General features: G+C 40.3%; 1 protein-coding gene across 2 annotated transcripts in view; it reads left to right on the plus strand.

Annotated features, from left to right (window-relative positions):
* Positions 1-495: 495 nt before the first annotated feature.
* TMEM131 (transmembrane protein 131) overlaps positions 496-16908 on the plus strand; it is a 199288-nt gene continuing 182875 nt past the window's right edge. For both annotated transcript variants that reach the window (XM_060116828.1, XM_060116829.1), the window contains exon 1: positions 496-983. In XM_060116828.1, coding sequence (XP_059972811.1) covers positions 803-983 — 181 coding nt within the window. In that variant the 5' untranslated portion in view covers positions 496-802. The remainder of the gene's footprint in view (positions 984-16908) is intronic.

Genomic DNA, 16908 nt, shown 5'->3' on the forward strand with positions numbered 1-16908 from the left:
GGCGGAGGTGCGGCTAGGAGGAGTCACTGGAATGGATTTTCCGCGCTGGGCCTCAAGGTCTGGATGCGCACTCAGTCCTCTGGAAGGCTCTCGCATTGCAGTACCAGGGATGCAGAGGTTTGTACCCTGCTCACAGTAGCGTCCCAGCCTGCCCCAGCGCCCCGCAGCCCCTCCCCGGCCCCGCCCCCGTACCAAAGCGGCTGCGCAGCCAGGCCTCCCCGTCCGCACGTGATCGCCGTCACTGCCTCCGCGAAGCCTGAGCCGCCATCATAAGTCCTGGCGGCTGGGCCCTGGCCTGCCTCCCTCCTCCTCCTCTCGGCGGGCCAGCGGTGACAGGTTGGGGGTGTGCTGCCCTCGTCCCGCCTGGCCACTGAAGCCGTGGGCCTCCGAGGGCGGGACGAGGAGTTCCGACCCACGGACCCCGGGGCGTCCACCGACGGGCGGGCAGCCCAGGTGACGACACGGCGGGGGCGGTGCCCAGGGCCGCGCCCCGCCCCTCGCAGGCCAGCGCCCAGAGCCCGCGGCCCGTGCCCGTTTCCAGTATGGCCGACCGCTGTGCTTGACCCGCGGCCTCTCCGCTTCGACTCTCCGTAAGCGATGCAGAGGCCGAGGCCGTGACTGACACTCTCGCTCACACGCACGCACGGACCCAGACCCACGCCCGGAGTCCGAGCCCTGGGCCCGGAACCGCTCTCGCCCCCGGCGCCGCGGCCAGAGCCCGGACCACGGCTCCCGCGCCGCCGCCGCCTAGCCGAGAAGGACCGCGCCGGATCTCGAGCGCGGCGGCCCGCGGCCGGCAGGGATGGGGAAGCGGGCCGGAGGAGGAGCAGCAGGAGCCGCCGCCGCCTCCACGTACCCCGGGGCCGGTCTGGAGCCCGCGGCCAGCCGCGGCGGGGGCCCGCGGAGCGCGGCCGCCGGCTTCCTGGGAGCGCTGCACCTGGTGATGACCCTCGTCGTGGCCGCGGCGCGGGCCGAGAAGGAAGGTGGGTGTCAGCCGGCCGGCATCTCCCGGGCCCGGCCCCGCGGCTGTCACCGCGCCCTCGCTGAGGCCGCTGCCGGGCTGCGGCCGGGGAGGAACGGCCGCGGCTCTGGGCTCGGAGGGAGGCCGAGCGCGGGGCTCGGTCCGGCGCGAAGTTGCTTGGTCGAGTCCCGTCCCGAGCCGGGAACTTGTGATTCGGATGCCAACTCGCGGCGTTGGCCGCACGGAGTTGCTCTCGTTCTCCGTGATTCCTTCCCCTCGTCTTCCCTCTTGTCTCCTGTCACTGCCGTTTCAAAACTTCCTGAGTTCTCATGTATTATTGCCACTTGGCTCACTAGGTAGGAGGGGCATATTTTTAGACTTGATTGCTGTTAATAGGCAAATTTGAGGACACTTTTTTTTTGGTTGCGGTTTTAATAGCGGCGTGCGAACAGAGCTCACTTTAAAATGTAAAAATAGCGAGACTGGTGGAAAGGCTTCAAGACAGCTTACCGAATATTATTTTGCATTTGTTCAAACATTTTGGGGGGAGGAATCTTGTTTCTTCAGCTTCCTTTTTCAGTATCGCTTTGCAATATTGATGATTGTTTAGCTAACAATTCTCTCGTACAATTCTGCCTAGCTCTCTATTAAGCTATTGAAAGTCTGTTTATATTTTTTACATGTTTTAAGATACTTAATTGGGTGTCATTGTCTTTAATGTGAAAGACTTTAAAAACCAATGTCAAGTTTCTAGTTTGCAAACCTTTATCTATAATTTACAGTTAAGGGCTGACCCCTATTTTTAAAACTCTCGTTAGTATTGTATGACTGTAATACCGGTACTTTTACAGGGTTAAAAAATCATTTTGTAACCTAGAAGACCAGATCTGTAATTTTGTCATTACTACGTGTTTTTGAGCCTGGGGAAATGAGTGACCACAGAGCCTTCATGAAGAAATCACTAAAAGTGAATGGTTTTTAAAAAGCTAAGCAAAACTTGTTAGTTTAGCCTCTGTTTCACACTAAACTGCCACTGCAAAGAAAATAGTTTCTTGCCACAATGACTTTAGGGTTGATGTTCTACTTTACGACTGAAGTCATTTGCTTTTTATTGTTACTGAGGGCAACAGCAGAGCACACCAAATTAATGTTAAAGTGCAATGTGTTTCAGTTTACTGTTTATTTTTTTGCTCAAAACAGTACATTCTCTCACTTAACTCTAAGCAACCTTAGTCTGGGTTAACATAGGTGGAAGTTATTCAGAGAATTGCCATCTGTAGAAAGGATTAATTGACAGAGGCAAGATTATTTCCTGAATAAAATATTGCTGCTTTAGGACTAGTCAGGCCTGGGGTTGTCATAGTCCATCTTTGGTTACAGATCTGCAGGTGGTTCTTGTGTGGCCATGGTGCCCAGCATAGCCTGGCATGTAGTTGGTGTCCAATAAGTCTGAAATTGTACAATAAGGTAATGTCTCCTTGAGTGTAAAGTAGTCCTTGGCAGGTATTGTGTCCTGCTTTTTCTCTGCCTTTGCTTACCTTGCACAGTGCCAGGCACACAGTAGGCATTTAACATTTGTTTGAGTGAGTGATTACATTCATGCGTCATTAGCACAGGGAAATAAAATGATTGAGTCTAGTAAAACATTAAGTTTGTATTGTCATCCTGCTGCTTATTTTTCCAACAACCATTTTATGTGCTAATTCTCAGTGTATAGTTAAGTAAACAAATCCCATGTTTGAGAAATGTCAGCCTAGGTTATATTTGCTAATTTCCCTTTTGTGTGGTTTATAAGTTTTAGTACACCTCTTCTAATACCCATAAATGTAAGGGTTAGGGGAGGAGAATACGTGCCAAGGTGTACAAGGATGAAAAGATGTGGTCGAATCAGCCAGAGGTCCTGGCAGAATCAGACACCTTTTGTAGCCCATGTTTTGTCTGGATGAACAATTTGGATGGAGAAATTAGCTATTCAAGGTATTGATGGTAATTATACTAATATAGAACACAGGACTCTGTCCATCTTAAATGGATCTGGCTCTAATCAAATATTCCATGAAGGTAGCTCCAAAAGTGGCCAGTGCTTTCAGCCTCCTTGCTGATCAGATTCTGGTAGTTTTTGTTTGAGTAGTAGTGAGATTGATTTTCTTACATGAATGTGATACCGCAAATTTGGCACCATTCACCCCGCAAAGGATGCTGTTGGGTTTTTTTTTCCCAGAAAATCTGGGCAGATTTCTGAAGGTAGCTGAGTTCACTTTGTCCATTTACATCCTGAGGACTTTTTGTGTTTATTTTGGCAGTATAAACCAGCATAATTTTTCAAAGTTAAGTCTTACCTGCAATTTTAATGATGTTTCTCTGGGCATTTTGTGTTTTAGTATATTTCTATTGCAGCAGAATCTCACTAGAAAATCTTCAAAACAAAATAAAACTCATTGTCTTCGGAAGGAAAGCAGCAGAAATAGCTAGATTACCTACTGCAGTTTTTCATGTTTGGACTAGATGTTGTTAATTTTAAGTCAGAAGCGTGAGCCATTCTTTGTCTTAACATCCTGTATGTCTTAACACTCCTGTATCTTAACATTTGTCTTCACTGATCTATGGGGGTGTGTTTCACTAGTCCAGAGAAAAGGGACCTTTGAAGATGTTTTGACTCTGCTCTACAGTTTGTAAGGACCTCGGAAAGAGTTGCCAGAGGTAGAAGTTACTGTAATTACTACAACTAACTTGCTTATTCTGGATTGGTGTCAAGATTTTTCTTGAAGCTAAGATCTAGATATTAAGAAGAATGAAAATAGGGGTGTGTGTGTGTAGTGAAAATATATTAAAATATATATAGTGAAGATATGTGTGTACATCTTAAACGTATAACTTTTAGTGGTATTTTTATTTGTAAATCAGCCCATTCATTATTACAAGCAAATAAGAGCTTTTTAAAAAAAGCATCATAGATCATGTATAATATAGTTTCGTTGTGAAATCTGTTTTTGGAGGGCATGGTTGTCTTTTAATTTATTATAAATGAAGAGCTACATTTTATGCATCTAGTAAATATAAAGTTGGATAAATTTTCAGGAATGTGATTGTTTTAGTCTGTGACGGTTTATATTTGTGTCACATGTTTTATCATTAATTGGCGATTTATGGCAGGGCAAAGTTTGACAGTCTTTCTTAGGACTTTTAAATTTGTCTACCAGATACTTTAGTTTCGTTCACAAATTAAAGCTGTATTTGTGACAGAAGTGCAGAAGGAGGGTACAAAAGTGTTCTCTCTCCAAAGCATATGAACAAAGTGCTTAGGAATAAAGGCCAGAAGAAAAGAGATAAAAACCTAATTTGATTAGGTTTTTTGTCTTAGGATGGTAGAATTGATCAGGAGCGGTATTTACTTTCTTCTAATCAAATTATTACTTCATAATGTAGAAATGTTTTTTAAGAGTGATTTTCTTAAGAGTGAAATGTTTTAATCCTTGCATGGGGGTAGAGTGATTACTTTTTAATTTAGGGCCTAGTAAGTAGAATATTCATTCATAGTGCTTCACTAAAGAACTTTCGTTGCTTGCTTTTAGGAAAAGCTGTTTGCTACCGCCTGGATCATTGGAATCCTCTAGTTGGAAAAAGTGTGTTCTCTCTTTCTCTTGCTAAGGACAGTTTTGCTTCTCTTTGTAATCCTTGCAGCCATCCCCATAGACACCTGCCAAAAAAATCAGCTTTTGGGAGTAGGTGTGAAATCATCTAATTTGTTATCATCCAGAGTAGTAATAAGCAAAACTACTCTTGGGGGAAAGTGAAATCATGGTTGGTGCTTGAGCTTTTAGAAATTCTCCTTCATCTGCATGTAGCTTGAGCTTTCTGATTGGCCTTGTCAGACTGAGAGGCCTTTTTTCTCTGGCTGAATTTTTCCTTATCTGCTGTAAGCAGCATCAGGCACTGTTGATAGCTGCTTCTTGGAACTTTGCTTCCTTCGTTTCTGTGACTTCGTACTTCTCGGTTATCATCCTGCCCTGTTGTCAGTCACTGCTCTGCAGCTGCGCGTTGGCTGTCTTCCTTCTCATGCACATCTGGCCACCAGCACACGCTGCACATGTCCAGAGCAGAATTCTCTGGCGCTACCTCTGGTTTCCCAGTTTTTATTAATGCCATGATTATTCTCTCTGCCACGTTGGTCTCGATTTTGACCTTTTACCGAGTGGCATCAGTGCCTGTTAACTTTCTTGGGCAGCTCTCCCACCGCCTCCGGCCTCCTGCCCGGGGCACTGCCCTAGGCCCCCACTTCCCAACTCTCTCCACGTCTCTGAAGTCCTGCAGTCGCCTCTCTGAATTTGCATTGTCTTTGTTACTCAGCTGTCATTCATTTTGACACTTAATCATATACTGCCTTGTTTAGCCCCTTAAACTGTTTTACGGGTGTCATTCTTCACCTAGACTGGAATTTCTGTGGGGCAGAACCTCTATCAACATCTGCAGTATGTATTAATCCATAACAGGCGTTCAATTTTAAACAGAGGTTGCCTAGAATGACCTTATCCTCCCCTTCTCATATCTGAAACCTAGATTGAGAGTCCAGAGTACAGGTAAAACTCTGAACTTGGATGCAGGTGTTAGCAATTCTGCTACAGTAAGACATAGGGCAACACTACTTTTTTCTTCCCTACATGTTGCTTTCTCTTGTAACTAAAATGAGTAACATATACTTATCTAAACCATCACTTTTGTTACTTTTAGATTTTAATATTTCACATCCTCATAAAACCCCAATTTATGGATCATGAAGCAAGCACAGAGAAATTAAGTAATAGTCCCAAGGTAACAGAGCTGGTAGGTAGTTGAGCTAGGATTCCCTTGCAAGCCATCTCTCCCTAGAGTCAAGCTGCTTAATCCTGAATGAGTACTTAAGTTAGTAGATTCTGTTGTATAGCAGCTGGATAAAGAACAGTCCTGCCAGTTCATGCAAAACCAATGTGTTAAGTATTCAAGTGAGGTGAATTTTTTTTTTTAAACAACCGTAAACATCTATATCACTTTCTATTAACTTCTTAACCATTAAAATGATCACAGGCCATCTGGATCGTGTACATTCTTAAAAGGAAACCAAGGAAACTCATGAATGGATGATCTATGGAACAGGTATTTGGTATTAGAAGCCATTGACTCGACTCTTAGCTCTTGATGATTTAGGTACCTGTATATTGCTTAGGTTAAAATTACACTGCATTCTGTGAATTCATGTACTTCTTAGTTCTAGATTGGTGCGACAAGTTAGTGTAGACGTGGAACAGTCTCAGAAACTGGCCCTGTCTTCAGAGGAAATGGAGAAAGTCCAAAGGTTTGTAGTGGCATCAGCTTTTGACAGTGGTGAAATCTCTTTCAGACTTCTGTGGGAAGTCTAGGAGCTCCAGAAGTTCATTTCTGGTGCTTTGTTCATTCTTATGAAGGTGTTTTTGGATTAGGCGGTCATTATCATCCATAGTAGATCAGTTTTTCTTTCATTCCTTTGTGATTGCTTTAGAAAGATTTTTAGAAAACTATAACTCTTGATTCATTTTGTTGAATATAGCACTTAGGGCAAAGGTCTGAAAAATGTCTAAGGTCTAAGAAGATCCTTGACATGGTCTGTCATGATAGAGCATCAGACCCATTTTATTTATTTATTTATTTCTATATATAATTGTGGTAAAAAACAAAACACATAAAATTTACCATCTTAACCTTTTTTTTGGCTGCATGGCATGTAGGATCCTAGTTCCCCAACCAGTGATCGAACCCGTGCCCCCTGCATTGGGAGCGTGGAGTCTTAACCACTGGACAGCCAGGAAGTCCCTGCATCTTCACCATTTTTAAGTGTATAGTTCAGTAATGTCAAGTATATTCACATTGTTGGGCAATGGGTCTCCAGAACTTCTTCATCTTGCAAAACTGATACTCTCTACCCATTAAACAGCAACTCCCCATTTTTCTCTTCCACCCAGCCTCTGGAAGCCACTATTCTACTTTCTGTTTTTTGTGAATTTGATTCCTTTAGATACATTATATCAGTGGAATCATGCAGGATTTAACTTTTTGTGACTGGCTTAGTTCACTTAGCATATCGTCCTCAAGGTTCATCATGTCGTAGCATGTGATGGAGCGTCTTTCCTTTTTAAGGCTGAATAATCTGTTGTGTATATATATGTCATATGTATATGATTATATATATGATATATATTTACAAAATATATATAATATATATTTATAAAATGATATATACATTTATATAATTATATATATATACACATATATATATCATTTTTCCGTTTTGTTTGTCCATTTGTTTATCCATTGTCCAATGGACATTTGGGTTGCTTCCACTTCTTGGCTATTGAGAATAATACTTCTGTGAACATGGGTGGGCAAATGTCTCTTTGAGATCTTGCTTTTAATTCTTTTAGGTATATACCCAGAAGTGGGATTGCTAGATCATATAGTAGTTCTATTTTTAATTTGTTGAGCAACTGCCATACTGTTTTCCATTGCAGCTGCACCATTTTACAGTTCCACCAACAGTGCACAAAGATTTAGTTTCTTCACACCCTCGCCAACACTTCTTTCTTTTTTTTTAAAATAGTGGCCATCCTAATAGATGTGAGGCGATATCTCATTGTGGTTTTGATTTGCATTTCAGTAATAATTAGTGATATTGAGCATCTTGTCTTTTTTTTTTTTTTAAGACTTATTTTATTTAATTATTTTTGGCTGTGTTGGGTCTTCATTGCTGCGCGAGGGCTTTCTCTAGTTGCGACGAGCAGGGGCTACTCTTCCTTGCAGTGCATGGGCTTCTCATTGCAGTGGCTTCTCTTGTTGCAGAGCATGGGCTCTAGGCACGTGGGCTTCAGTAGTTGTGGCACGTGGGCTCAGTAGTTGTGGCTCATGGGCCCTAGAGCACAGGCTCAGTAGTTGCAGCGCATGGGTTTAGTTGCTCCACAGCATGTGGGATCCTCCTGGACCAGGGCTTGAACCCATGTCCCCTGCATTGGCAGGCAGACTCCCAACCACTGCGCCATCAGGGAAGTCCCGAGCATCTTTTCATATGCTTATTGGCCATTTGTATAGCTTTTTTGGAGAAATATTTATTCAAGTCCTTTGCCCATTTTTTAATTGGGTTATTTTTGTTGTTGAGTTGTAGTAGTTCTTTATATATTCTGGATATTAACCCCTTATCAGATAGATGATTTGCAAATGTTTTCTCCCATTTTGTAGATTGCCTTTTAGGATTGTATTCTTTGATGCACAGAAGTTTTTAAGTCTGATGTTGTCTATTTGTGCTTTTGTTGCCTGTGCTCTTAACGTCATATCCAGGAAAACATTGCCAAATCCAACGTCATGAAGCCTTTCCCTGTAGTATTTTCTTCTAGGAGTTTAAGTATTTGGGGTCTTACACTTTGATATTCATTATGAGTTACTTTTTGTATATGATGTAAGATAAGGGTCCAAATTCATTCTTTTGCATGTGGATGTCCAGTTTTCCCAGCACCATATGTTGAAGAACCCGTCCTTTCCCCATTCAGTTGTCTTGGAACCCTTGTATAAAGATCATGTGACCATGTACATGGGAGTTTATTGCTGGGCTCTCTATTCTATTCCATTGGTCTATTAATCTCTCTTTATACTAGTACCACACTGTTTTGATTACTCTAGCTTTGTTATTTGTTTTGAAATCAGGAAGTGTGAGACCTCAACTTTTGTTCTTTTCTTTAAAGATTGGCTGTTGGGTTCCCTTGATATTCCATATGGATTTTTTTTAACCTCTTTATTGGAGTATAATTGCTTTACAATGGTTAGTTTCTGCTTTATAACACAGTGAATCAGCTATACATATACCTATATCGCCGTATCTCCTCCCTCTTGCATCTCCCTCCCACCCTCCCTATCCCACCCGTCTAGGTGGTCACAGAGCACTGAGCTGATCTCCCTGTGCTATGCGGCTGCTTCCCACTAGCTATCTGTTTTACATTTGGTAGTGTATATATGTCCATGCCACTCTCTCACTTTGTCCCAGCTTACCCCTCCCCCTCCCTGTGTCCTCAAGTCCATTCTCTACATCTGCATCTTTATTCCTGTCCTGCCCCTAGGTTCTTCAGAACCTTTTTTTTTTTTTTAGATTTTATATATATATGTGTTAGCATACAGTATTTGTTTTTCTCTTTCTGACTTACTTCACTCTGTATGACAGACTCTAGGTCCATCCACCTCACTACAAATAACTCAATTTCGTTTCTTTTTATGGCTGAGTAATATTCCATTGTATATATGTGCCCCATCTTCTTTATCCATTCATCTGTTGATGGACACTTAGGTTGTTCCCATGTCCTGGCTATTGTAAATAGAGCTGCAGTGAACATAGTGGTACATGACTCTTTTTGAATTATGGTTTTCTCAGGGTCCATATGGATTTTAGGATGGATTTTTCTATATATGCAAAAAAATGCTATTGTGGTTTTGATAGGTTTTGCATTGAACCTGTAGATTGTTTTGGGTAATATTGATATCTTAATAATATTACATCTTGCGTTCCATGAACATGGGATGTTTCCACTTATGTGTGTCCTATTCATTTTATTTCAGCAGTGTTTTGTAGCTTTCAGTGTACAAGTCTTTCACCTCCTTGGTTATTAGATTTATTCCTAGATGTTTTATTCTTTTTTTTTTTTTTTTTTTTTTTTTTTGCGGTATGTGGGCCTCTCACTGTTGTGGCCTCTCCCGTTGTGGAGCACAGGCTCCGGACTCACAGGCTCAGCGGCCATGGCTCACGGGCCCAGCCGCTCCGCAGCATGTGGGATCCTCCCAGACCGGGGCACGAACCCGTTTCCCCTGCATCGGCAGGCAGACTCTCAACCACTGCGCCACCAGGGAAGCCCGTTTTATTCTTTTTTGATGCTATTGTAAATCACACCTGCATTGTATGACTAAGGGTTGTGAACTAGTTTTTGATAAAAGAAACATGGTCTGCTTTTGAAACAAAAAATTCTGCAAGCTTAAGGTAGTTCCTTAGATTACTTGCCTATAAAATGAAATGTATTTTAAGCCTCTTAAGTTCTAACAATTTGTGACTATTTTCTTAATCAGTTTTGATTATAAAATGATGTGACAGTCTAACTTTGGTTCTTAAGAACTATTTTTTTTCCTGTGTAGTTATAGTATACATTTGAATCAAAACATGTGCTAATAAAAACCTATCTCAGCAGTAAATTTGAGATATAGCCTAAGCCAACTGTACTGGTACAAATTAATTAGCGTTTGCATTCATGGTATGGCACAGGCCCTACTTAGATTTTATTTGGAGGGGAATGAGTAAATTGGAAGCAGAAGATTTTCCTAGGAAATTGTTTCTGGTACAAAGATGCTTTCTAAGACTTAACTGTACTTATAAAGAGCTTTGAAATAAGGTTCAAATTTGTCATTCTAAAGTTTTACTTGGTGTCTAAGAGAGGGTGGTATGCTTTTCGAACTGGATCACTTTTATTTATTTATTTTATTTATTTATTTATTTTTTCTTTTTGCGGTATGCGGGCCTCTCACTGTTGTGGCCTCTCCCGTTGCGGAGCACAGGCTCCGGATGCGCAGGCCCAGCGGCCATGGCTCACGGGCCCAGCCGCTCCGCGGCATATGGGATCCTCCCAGACCGGGGCACGAACCCGTATCCCCTGCATCGGCAGGCGGACTCTCAACCACTGCGCCACCAGGGAGGCCCTGGATCACTTTTAAAAAGTGCTTCCATGAATTTGTGACAGGGGCTCATGTGAAGTATTGCTTCTTGATTTGCAAATGGATAATGGAATAGTGGTTAGCACTATCAAGAGGTAATGTCTCTTTTCGGGGCTAGTTCAGCAGTAGTTATGTTTCACAAGTAAGGGAGTTATTTCATATTTAGAAGTTTACCTCACTGTACTGGGGGCTTCTCTTGGGTTATGGCTGGACTCGAAAATAGGTTACTGAGAATAGTGTTGACAAGAGAGGAAAGTAAGAAGGGAGCAGGCTGGCAATTAGATCTAATTTTATTGGAATCCTAGAGATTCTTGTAAATGGAAAATAATTTCTGAATATTGTCAGTTTCTTCCCAGCTGCATCTGGGTTTATTTATACTTGTATAGGATCTTGAGCTTCTGAAGGTTAGGGACTAGGTCATATTCTTCCTGGACCTAACATTTTAAGGAGTTCAACACATTGAATTCTGTCTTGGTAGGAGAAGCAGTAAACCATAAAGATGGTCATAAAGATGAACCAGAATGAAGAAAAAGTATTTATGAAATGATAATATTTATACAAGTTTGATATTGTACCATTTCAGGAATATATTATGTAAGCAGTTATTGCCTATAATTGGTAATGCCTAGAATGACTTGATGATGATTGCTAATGTTTATCAAGTTCTTTCTTTGTGTCAAGCACAGTGCTGATGGCTTTGCATGCCTTACCCCTTTTAATCCTCACATTAATGTTGTGTGGGGCCACAGTCCTTCTTCCTTCTTCTAAATCTCTTTGTTCTTGGCTACAGTTCCTCTGTGGCTGTCAGTACTGCTGGGGGTTGCTTGTTTGAGAGAGTATAATAAAGGATTTTAATTTCCAATAAAATGAGACAGTGTAGTATATAATAATTTTTCTTGTGCATACAACTTAGAGGTCAGTTTGAGAAAACTTCTTAACTTCACACAAAAAATTCACGTTGGTTGTACAAATGAAACATAAAATATGGATGAGTAAATTGAGAAAACTTTCTGTAATCTATCAGGTAGAAAGAACCAACATCAGTCATCATCTCTCTTTCTTCTCCCCCATTTTTCTCCCCTCTACCCCCCATTTAAAAAATAGATACTGCCAAAATTGCCTTTGAAGAAAACTATCAATTCATATGTTTCAACAATACTGTGTGAGGGTGCCCGCTTTCCCACATTGGCTGTTATCCTTCTTTTAAGTCCTTGCTCACTTGGCAATAAAAGACATCCCTTTGTTTAATTGATTTTTAAAAATTGCTAGTGTTTCTTAGGCATGGTTTCATACCAGGTTGAGGGATGCACTTAGGTGTAAGATGTATCCCAAGTTCAGAGAGAGGAGGGTTAGAGCTCCAGCTGGGGTACTAAGATCACATAACCTTGAGAAATTCTGGGTGACGCAAGGCAGTGTTCTATTTATGGACCTAAGTCAAAGTGTGCATCAACAAGGAAGGAATTCTGGGAACCACCATTCCACTGTGCATGGCAAGGAGATGGGGTAGGAGGAACATACCAAACTCACCCCATGAGTTATCTAAGTTAATGAGAGAGAAGTCCACAAGAGGTAGGAAGTTGAGAAGTAGAAATAGTGATTCAGAGTGTGGGTCTGGGCTCTGGCCATCTCCTGCTTTCTGGAGATGTGATTGTAGGTAAGTAGCATTAACCACTGTCTGTCTCAGGTTCAGTATCCATAGAGTAGGGGTAATAATAGCACCTCTCTCATGGAGTTATTGCAGAGATTTACCAAGGTTGTGGGTGTCAAGCCCTTAGCACAGTGCTTGGCACATTAAAAAAAAATTGCTGGTAAGACTGAACTCTTTTACACATTTGCTGGCTATTTGTATTTCTTTTGTGTTGTTTGATCACATCTTTGTCAATCTTTCTGTTGGTGTTTAAATTTTTCTTTTTGACTTAAATGAACACTTAATTAAGGATTTCATATTTTTCCTTTTTGACTTAAATGAACACTTAATTAAGGATTTCATATTTTTCCAAGTTTCCATTTGCATTTTTATGTTTTACTTTTCTACTTATTATTATTTAAAAATGTATTGGCCAAATCTGTCACTGTTTTCTTTATAATAGAATTTTTATAACTGTAGTCATGAGAGATAGTATTCTGTTTTCTTGTAATGTCTTTGCTTTTGGTAATAGAGAAATACTGGCCTCATAGAAATAGTTAAGAGGTATTTTTTCCTTTTTAGTTTTTTGAAAGAGTCAGCATGGAATTGGTGTTGTTTTCCCCAAAATATGTGGTTACCAATCGAAGAATTACAATTGAAACCATCTGGGCTGGGAATTTTTTTGTGGGTTTTTTTTTTTTTTTAGTTATAATCTCAGCTTTTAAGATACAGGGCTGTTTAGGTTATCTGTCTTTTTCTGAGTGAGTTTTGGTAATTAAAATCTTTCAAAGAATTTGTCTACTTCATTTAAGTCATTAGATTTATTGAAAAAGTTATACATAGTGTTCTATTTCTTGAATATTTGTAGAATCTGTAGTAGTGACACTTCTCTCATTCCTGATATTTATAACTTGTGTCTTTTGTAATTTTTCTTGATCTGGCTAAAGGTTTATTAATTTTAATATTCTTCTGGCAAACAGATTTCAGGGTTTTTTTTCTCCCTATTAATCTCTCTCTGTCTTTCTATTTCTACTAAGATTTTTATTATCTCCTTTCTTCTTTTTACTTCATTACTTCTAGTTTTTTAAGGTGGAAACTGAGATCTTTGATTTTGAGGCCTTTGGGGATTTACCAGGGATCTTTTTGTTATTGAGTTCTAACAATACATTGTTATGATTTTTGTTTAAACTGTCCTTTTGTTTAAACTGTCAATGATTTTTAAAAAATTTCCAAGAGATTTGCATACATATGTGTGTGAATATACATGTATATACATTTATTTATTTGTGTATGTTTATATATATTTACATTTAGTTTATATAATTACTTATAGTTACCATTTCTAGTGATTTTCATTCTTTTGTATATTCCTGCCTGGTATCATTTTCTTCTTGAAAGATTTCCTTTAACATTTCTTGAAGTGTGTATCTGCTAATAATGATTTCTTTCATCTTTTATATGTCTGAAAATGTCTTTATTTTGCTTTTATTTTCAAAAGGTATTTTTGCTGTGTATAGAATTATAGGTTGATATGTTTATTTCATATGTGAAGTGTCTACCTTCACTTTCTTCTTCCTTTCGTTTCCCACGAGAAATTTGATGTCATCTTTATCTTTGTTCCTCTGTATGTAATATATCTCTTTTGATAAATTTAAGATTTCATTTTTGTCACTTGTTTTGAGCAATTTGATTTGATGTCTCTTGGTGTAGTTTTTTTTCATGTTTCATGTTTGTTGAATTTCTTGATCTATGGATTTATAGTTTTCATTAAGTTTGGGAAACTTTCAGCTATTATTTCTTTGACTGTTTTTCCTATCCTCCTCTCCTCAAACCCAATTTGGGTACTCCGGGTATTCATGTATTAGGCAGCTTGAAGTTGTTCCCACAGCTCACTGTACTACTTAGTTTTTGCATTTTTCGTTGTGTTTCGTTTTGGTTGTTATTGCTATGCCTTCAAGTTCATCAGTCTTTTCTTTTGCAATGTCTAATCTGCCATTAATCCCATCCAGTGTATTTTTCATCTCATACATTGTATCAATAGTTTTCATCTCTAAAAGTGTGATTTCAGTCTTTTTTATATCTTTTATTTCTCTACTTACTAACTTAACATATGGAACACATTTATAATACTTTTTAAATTGTTTTGTTAGCTGATTCTAACATCTGTGCCAGTTCTAGGTAGGTTTCAATTGATTATTCTCATAGTAGTTCATGTTTTCTTACCTCTTTGTGTGCTTGATGATCTTTAATTGGATGCCAGACATTTCAGATTTTACTTTGTTGGGTGCTGTTGTTTTGGCTTCCGAAAAATACTCTTGAGCTTTGTTCTCAGATGCAGTTAATTGGAAACAGTTTGATCTTTTTTGGGTCTTGCTTTTAAGATTTGTTAGGTGGGGCAGGAGCAGGGCTCAGGCTCGGATCAGTTATTTTCCACAGCTGAGGCAAGACCTTCCTGAGTCCTCTATCCAAAAGCCTGGTGGGAACAGGCACTGTAACTGGTTCTGTGAGTGCCCAGCACTGTTCCCTCTAATCCTTTTGGGTAGTTCTTTCCCACTTTAGGGACTGATCAGTACTTTGCTGAGTACGGTGACCCTCTGTAGTTCTCTGTGCGGCTCTCTCCTTTATAATATTCCGTCCTATGAACTCTCACTGCCTTGGTTTCCCTGGACTCTCAGCTGTCTCATCAACTCAGAGAGTCCACCAGACTCTATCCCAGTTTCCCCTCCCTGTGGCCTAGTAACTCAAGGCAGTGAGCCAGTTATAGGGCTTGCCTTGTTTGTTTCCCATCTCTTAGAGATTGTTTTCTTCATTGACTGATATTTAGGGTCTGAAAACGATCATTTCATGTATTTTGTCTGAGTCTTTGGTTGTTTCAGGTGGGAGGGTATGGTCCCTGTTACTCCTTCATGCCCAGAGGTAGAAGTCTAGACATCTATATCAGTTATTATTCTCCAGTATAGCCAACATTGTTATTTTTAGGTGTTATTCCCAAACCTGTTGCTACAGCAAAAGTTTTGGTGATTTCAGATCAGATAGCGTATTAGCATCCTATTGCTGCTGTAAGAAATAACCACAAGCTTGGTGGCTTAAAAGAACACTAATTAATTATCCTACAGTTCTGGAGATCAGAAGTCTGAAATGGATACCACAGGCTAAAATTAGGGTGTTGGTAGGGCCGTGTCCTTTATGGAGGCTCAAGGGGAGAAACTGTTAGCTTGACTTTTCAAGCTTCTCGAGAGGCTGCCACATGCCTTGGCTTCAGCCAAGTCCTTCTTATGCTGCCGTCTCTCTGGTCCTCTCTTTTCTGCTTCCCTCTTACACTTTACGGATATTGGGCCCACCAGATAATCCAGAATAACCTTATTGTCTTAAAGTCAGCTGATTGCAATCTTAATTCCATCTGCAACCTTAATTCCCTTTTGCTTTATGACCTAACATATTCACAGGTTCCTGAGATTAGGACATTGACATCTAGTGGGTGGGGGAACATCATTTTGCCTGCCAGAGGTAGATGACTTTCAGCATCCTCATCTGCTGCGCACGTTTTTCTTTCTTTTTATGGTGAAGAAAAATGATCTACTAAGGATTTTCTTCTTAACCTACACACATTAAAAAAAAAGTATTAGAAACAGTGAAAGTCTGTAAACCTACATTTTAAAAAATGTGTTGTGTGTAGCTTGTCTACCATACATAATATTTAGAGGTAGTTTATTTTAATTTCACGTACAATTCATATATTAATTTTGGTGGTTTACTTGCTCAACTTGTGAATTGAGAACTTTTCAGCTCGTCGTATCTGGCAATCTGTAAAAACTTCTGAAGTGTGTGATGTATTGCCACAAATGTAATTTTAGGCAGGTGTCAACCTACCTTATATTTCAATATTTTTTTCTCTTAAAATCATATAATAGTATCTCTGTCCCCACCTCCTACCCCCACACACTCTTATCACAGTTAACTTCTTGTGTTGTTGCTTTTTATCATGTATAACAGCCTCAACTGGCTGAACATCTGTTCTTCCACCTGGCTGGGTTCTGCCTCGGGTCTCGTGCCTGGTAAATAGACAAGGTGAAGGCTTTGCAGATGGATGACTTTTCTTCACATATTAGTTTATCATTTACTAGCTGTTTGTGTCCTGGGGACAAATTATTTAATTGTGGACTTTTCTCATCTATAAAATTGGAGCACACACGCTTAATAGAGGTGTTAGGCACTTTACGTAGGTACTCAAATGTTAGTTTTTGATATCTTTACAGAGAAGACTTCCTCCCTTCTTAAAGTTTTTCTTCTTTTTCTAGGCTGTTTCCTCCAGCCTGCGTCTCTTATTTTCATCTTCCCACCACTCCCCCCCAGGTAAAGAAACTGTGCCTGGAGCTTTTGTCTCTTGGATCAGTTCTTAATTCCCTCTTGCCCCTTACTGAGCAAGGAAAGCGCAAGGACAAGGGAAGCCCAAGGACACACCCCAGAGAGGTAGCCATTTCTTTAAGGTGTCGAGTTTTATTTGAATGATATATGCAAATTTTGCATGCCATTCCATGCTGAAAACAATTTTTCCTAAGTGAATATTCCTGGAAGA

The sequence above is a fragment of the Mesoplodon densirostris genome, chromosome 14 (genome assembly GCF_025265405.1).
Source record: "Mesoplodon densirostris isolate mMesDen1 chromosome 14, mMesDen1 primary haplotype, whole genome shotgun sequence".
Classification (NCBI taxonomy): domain Eukaryota; kingdom Metazoa; phylum Chordata; class Mammalia; order Artiodactyla; family Ziphiidae; genus Mesoplodon; species Mesoplodon densirostris.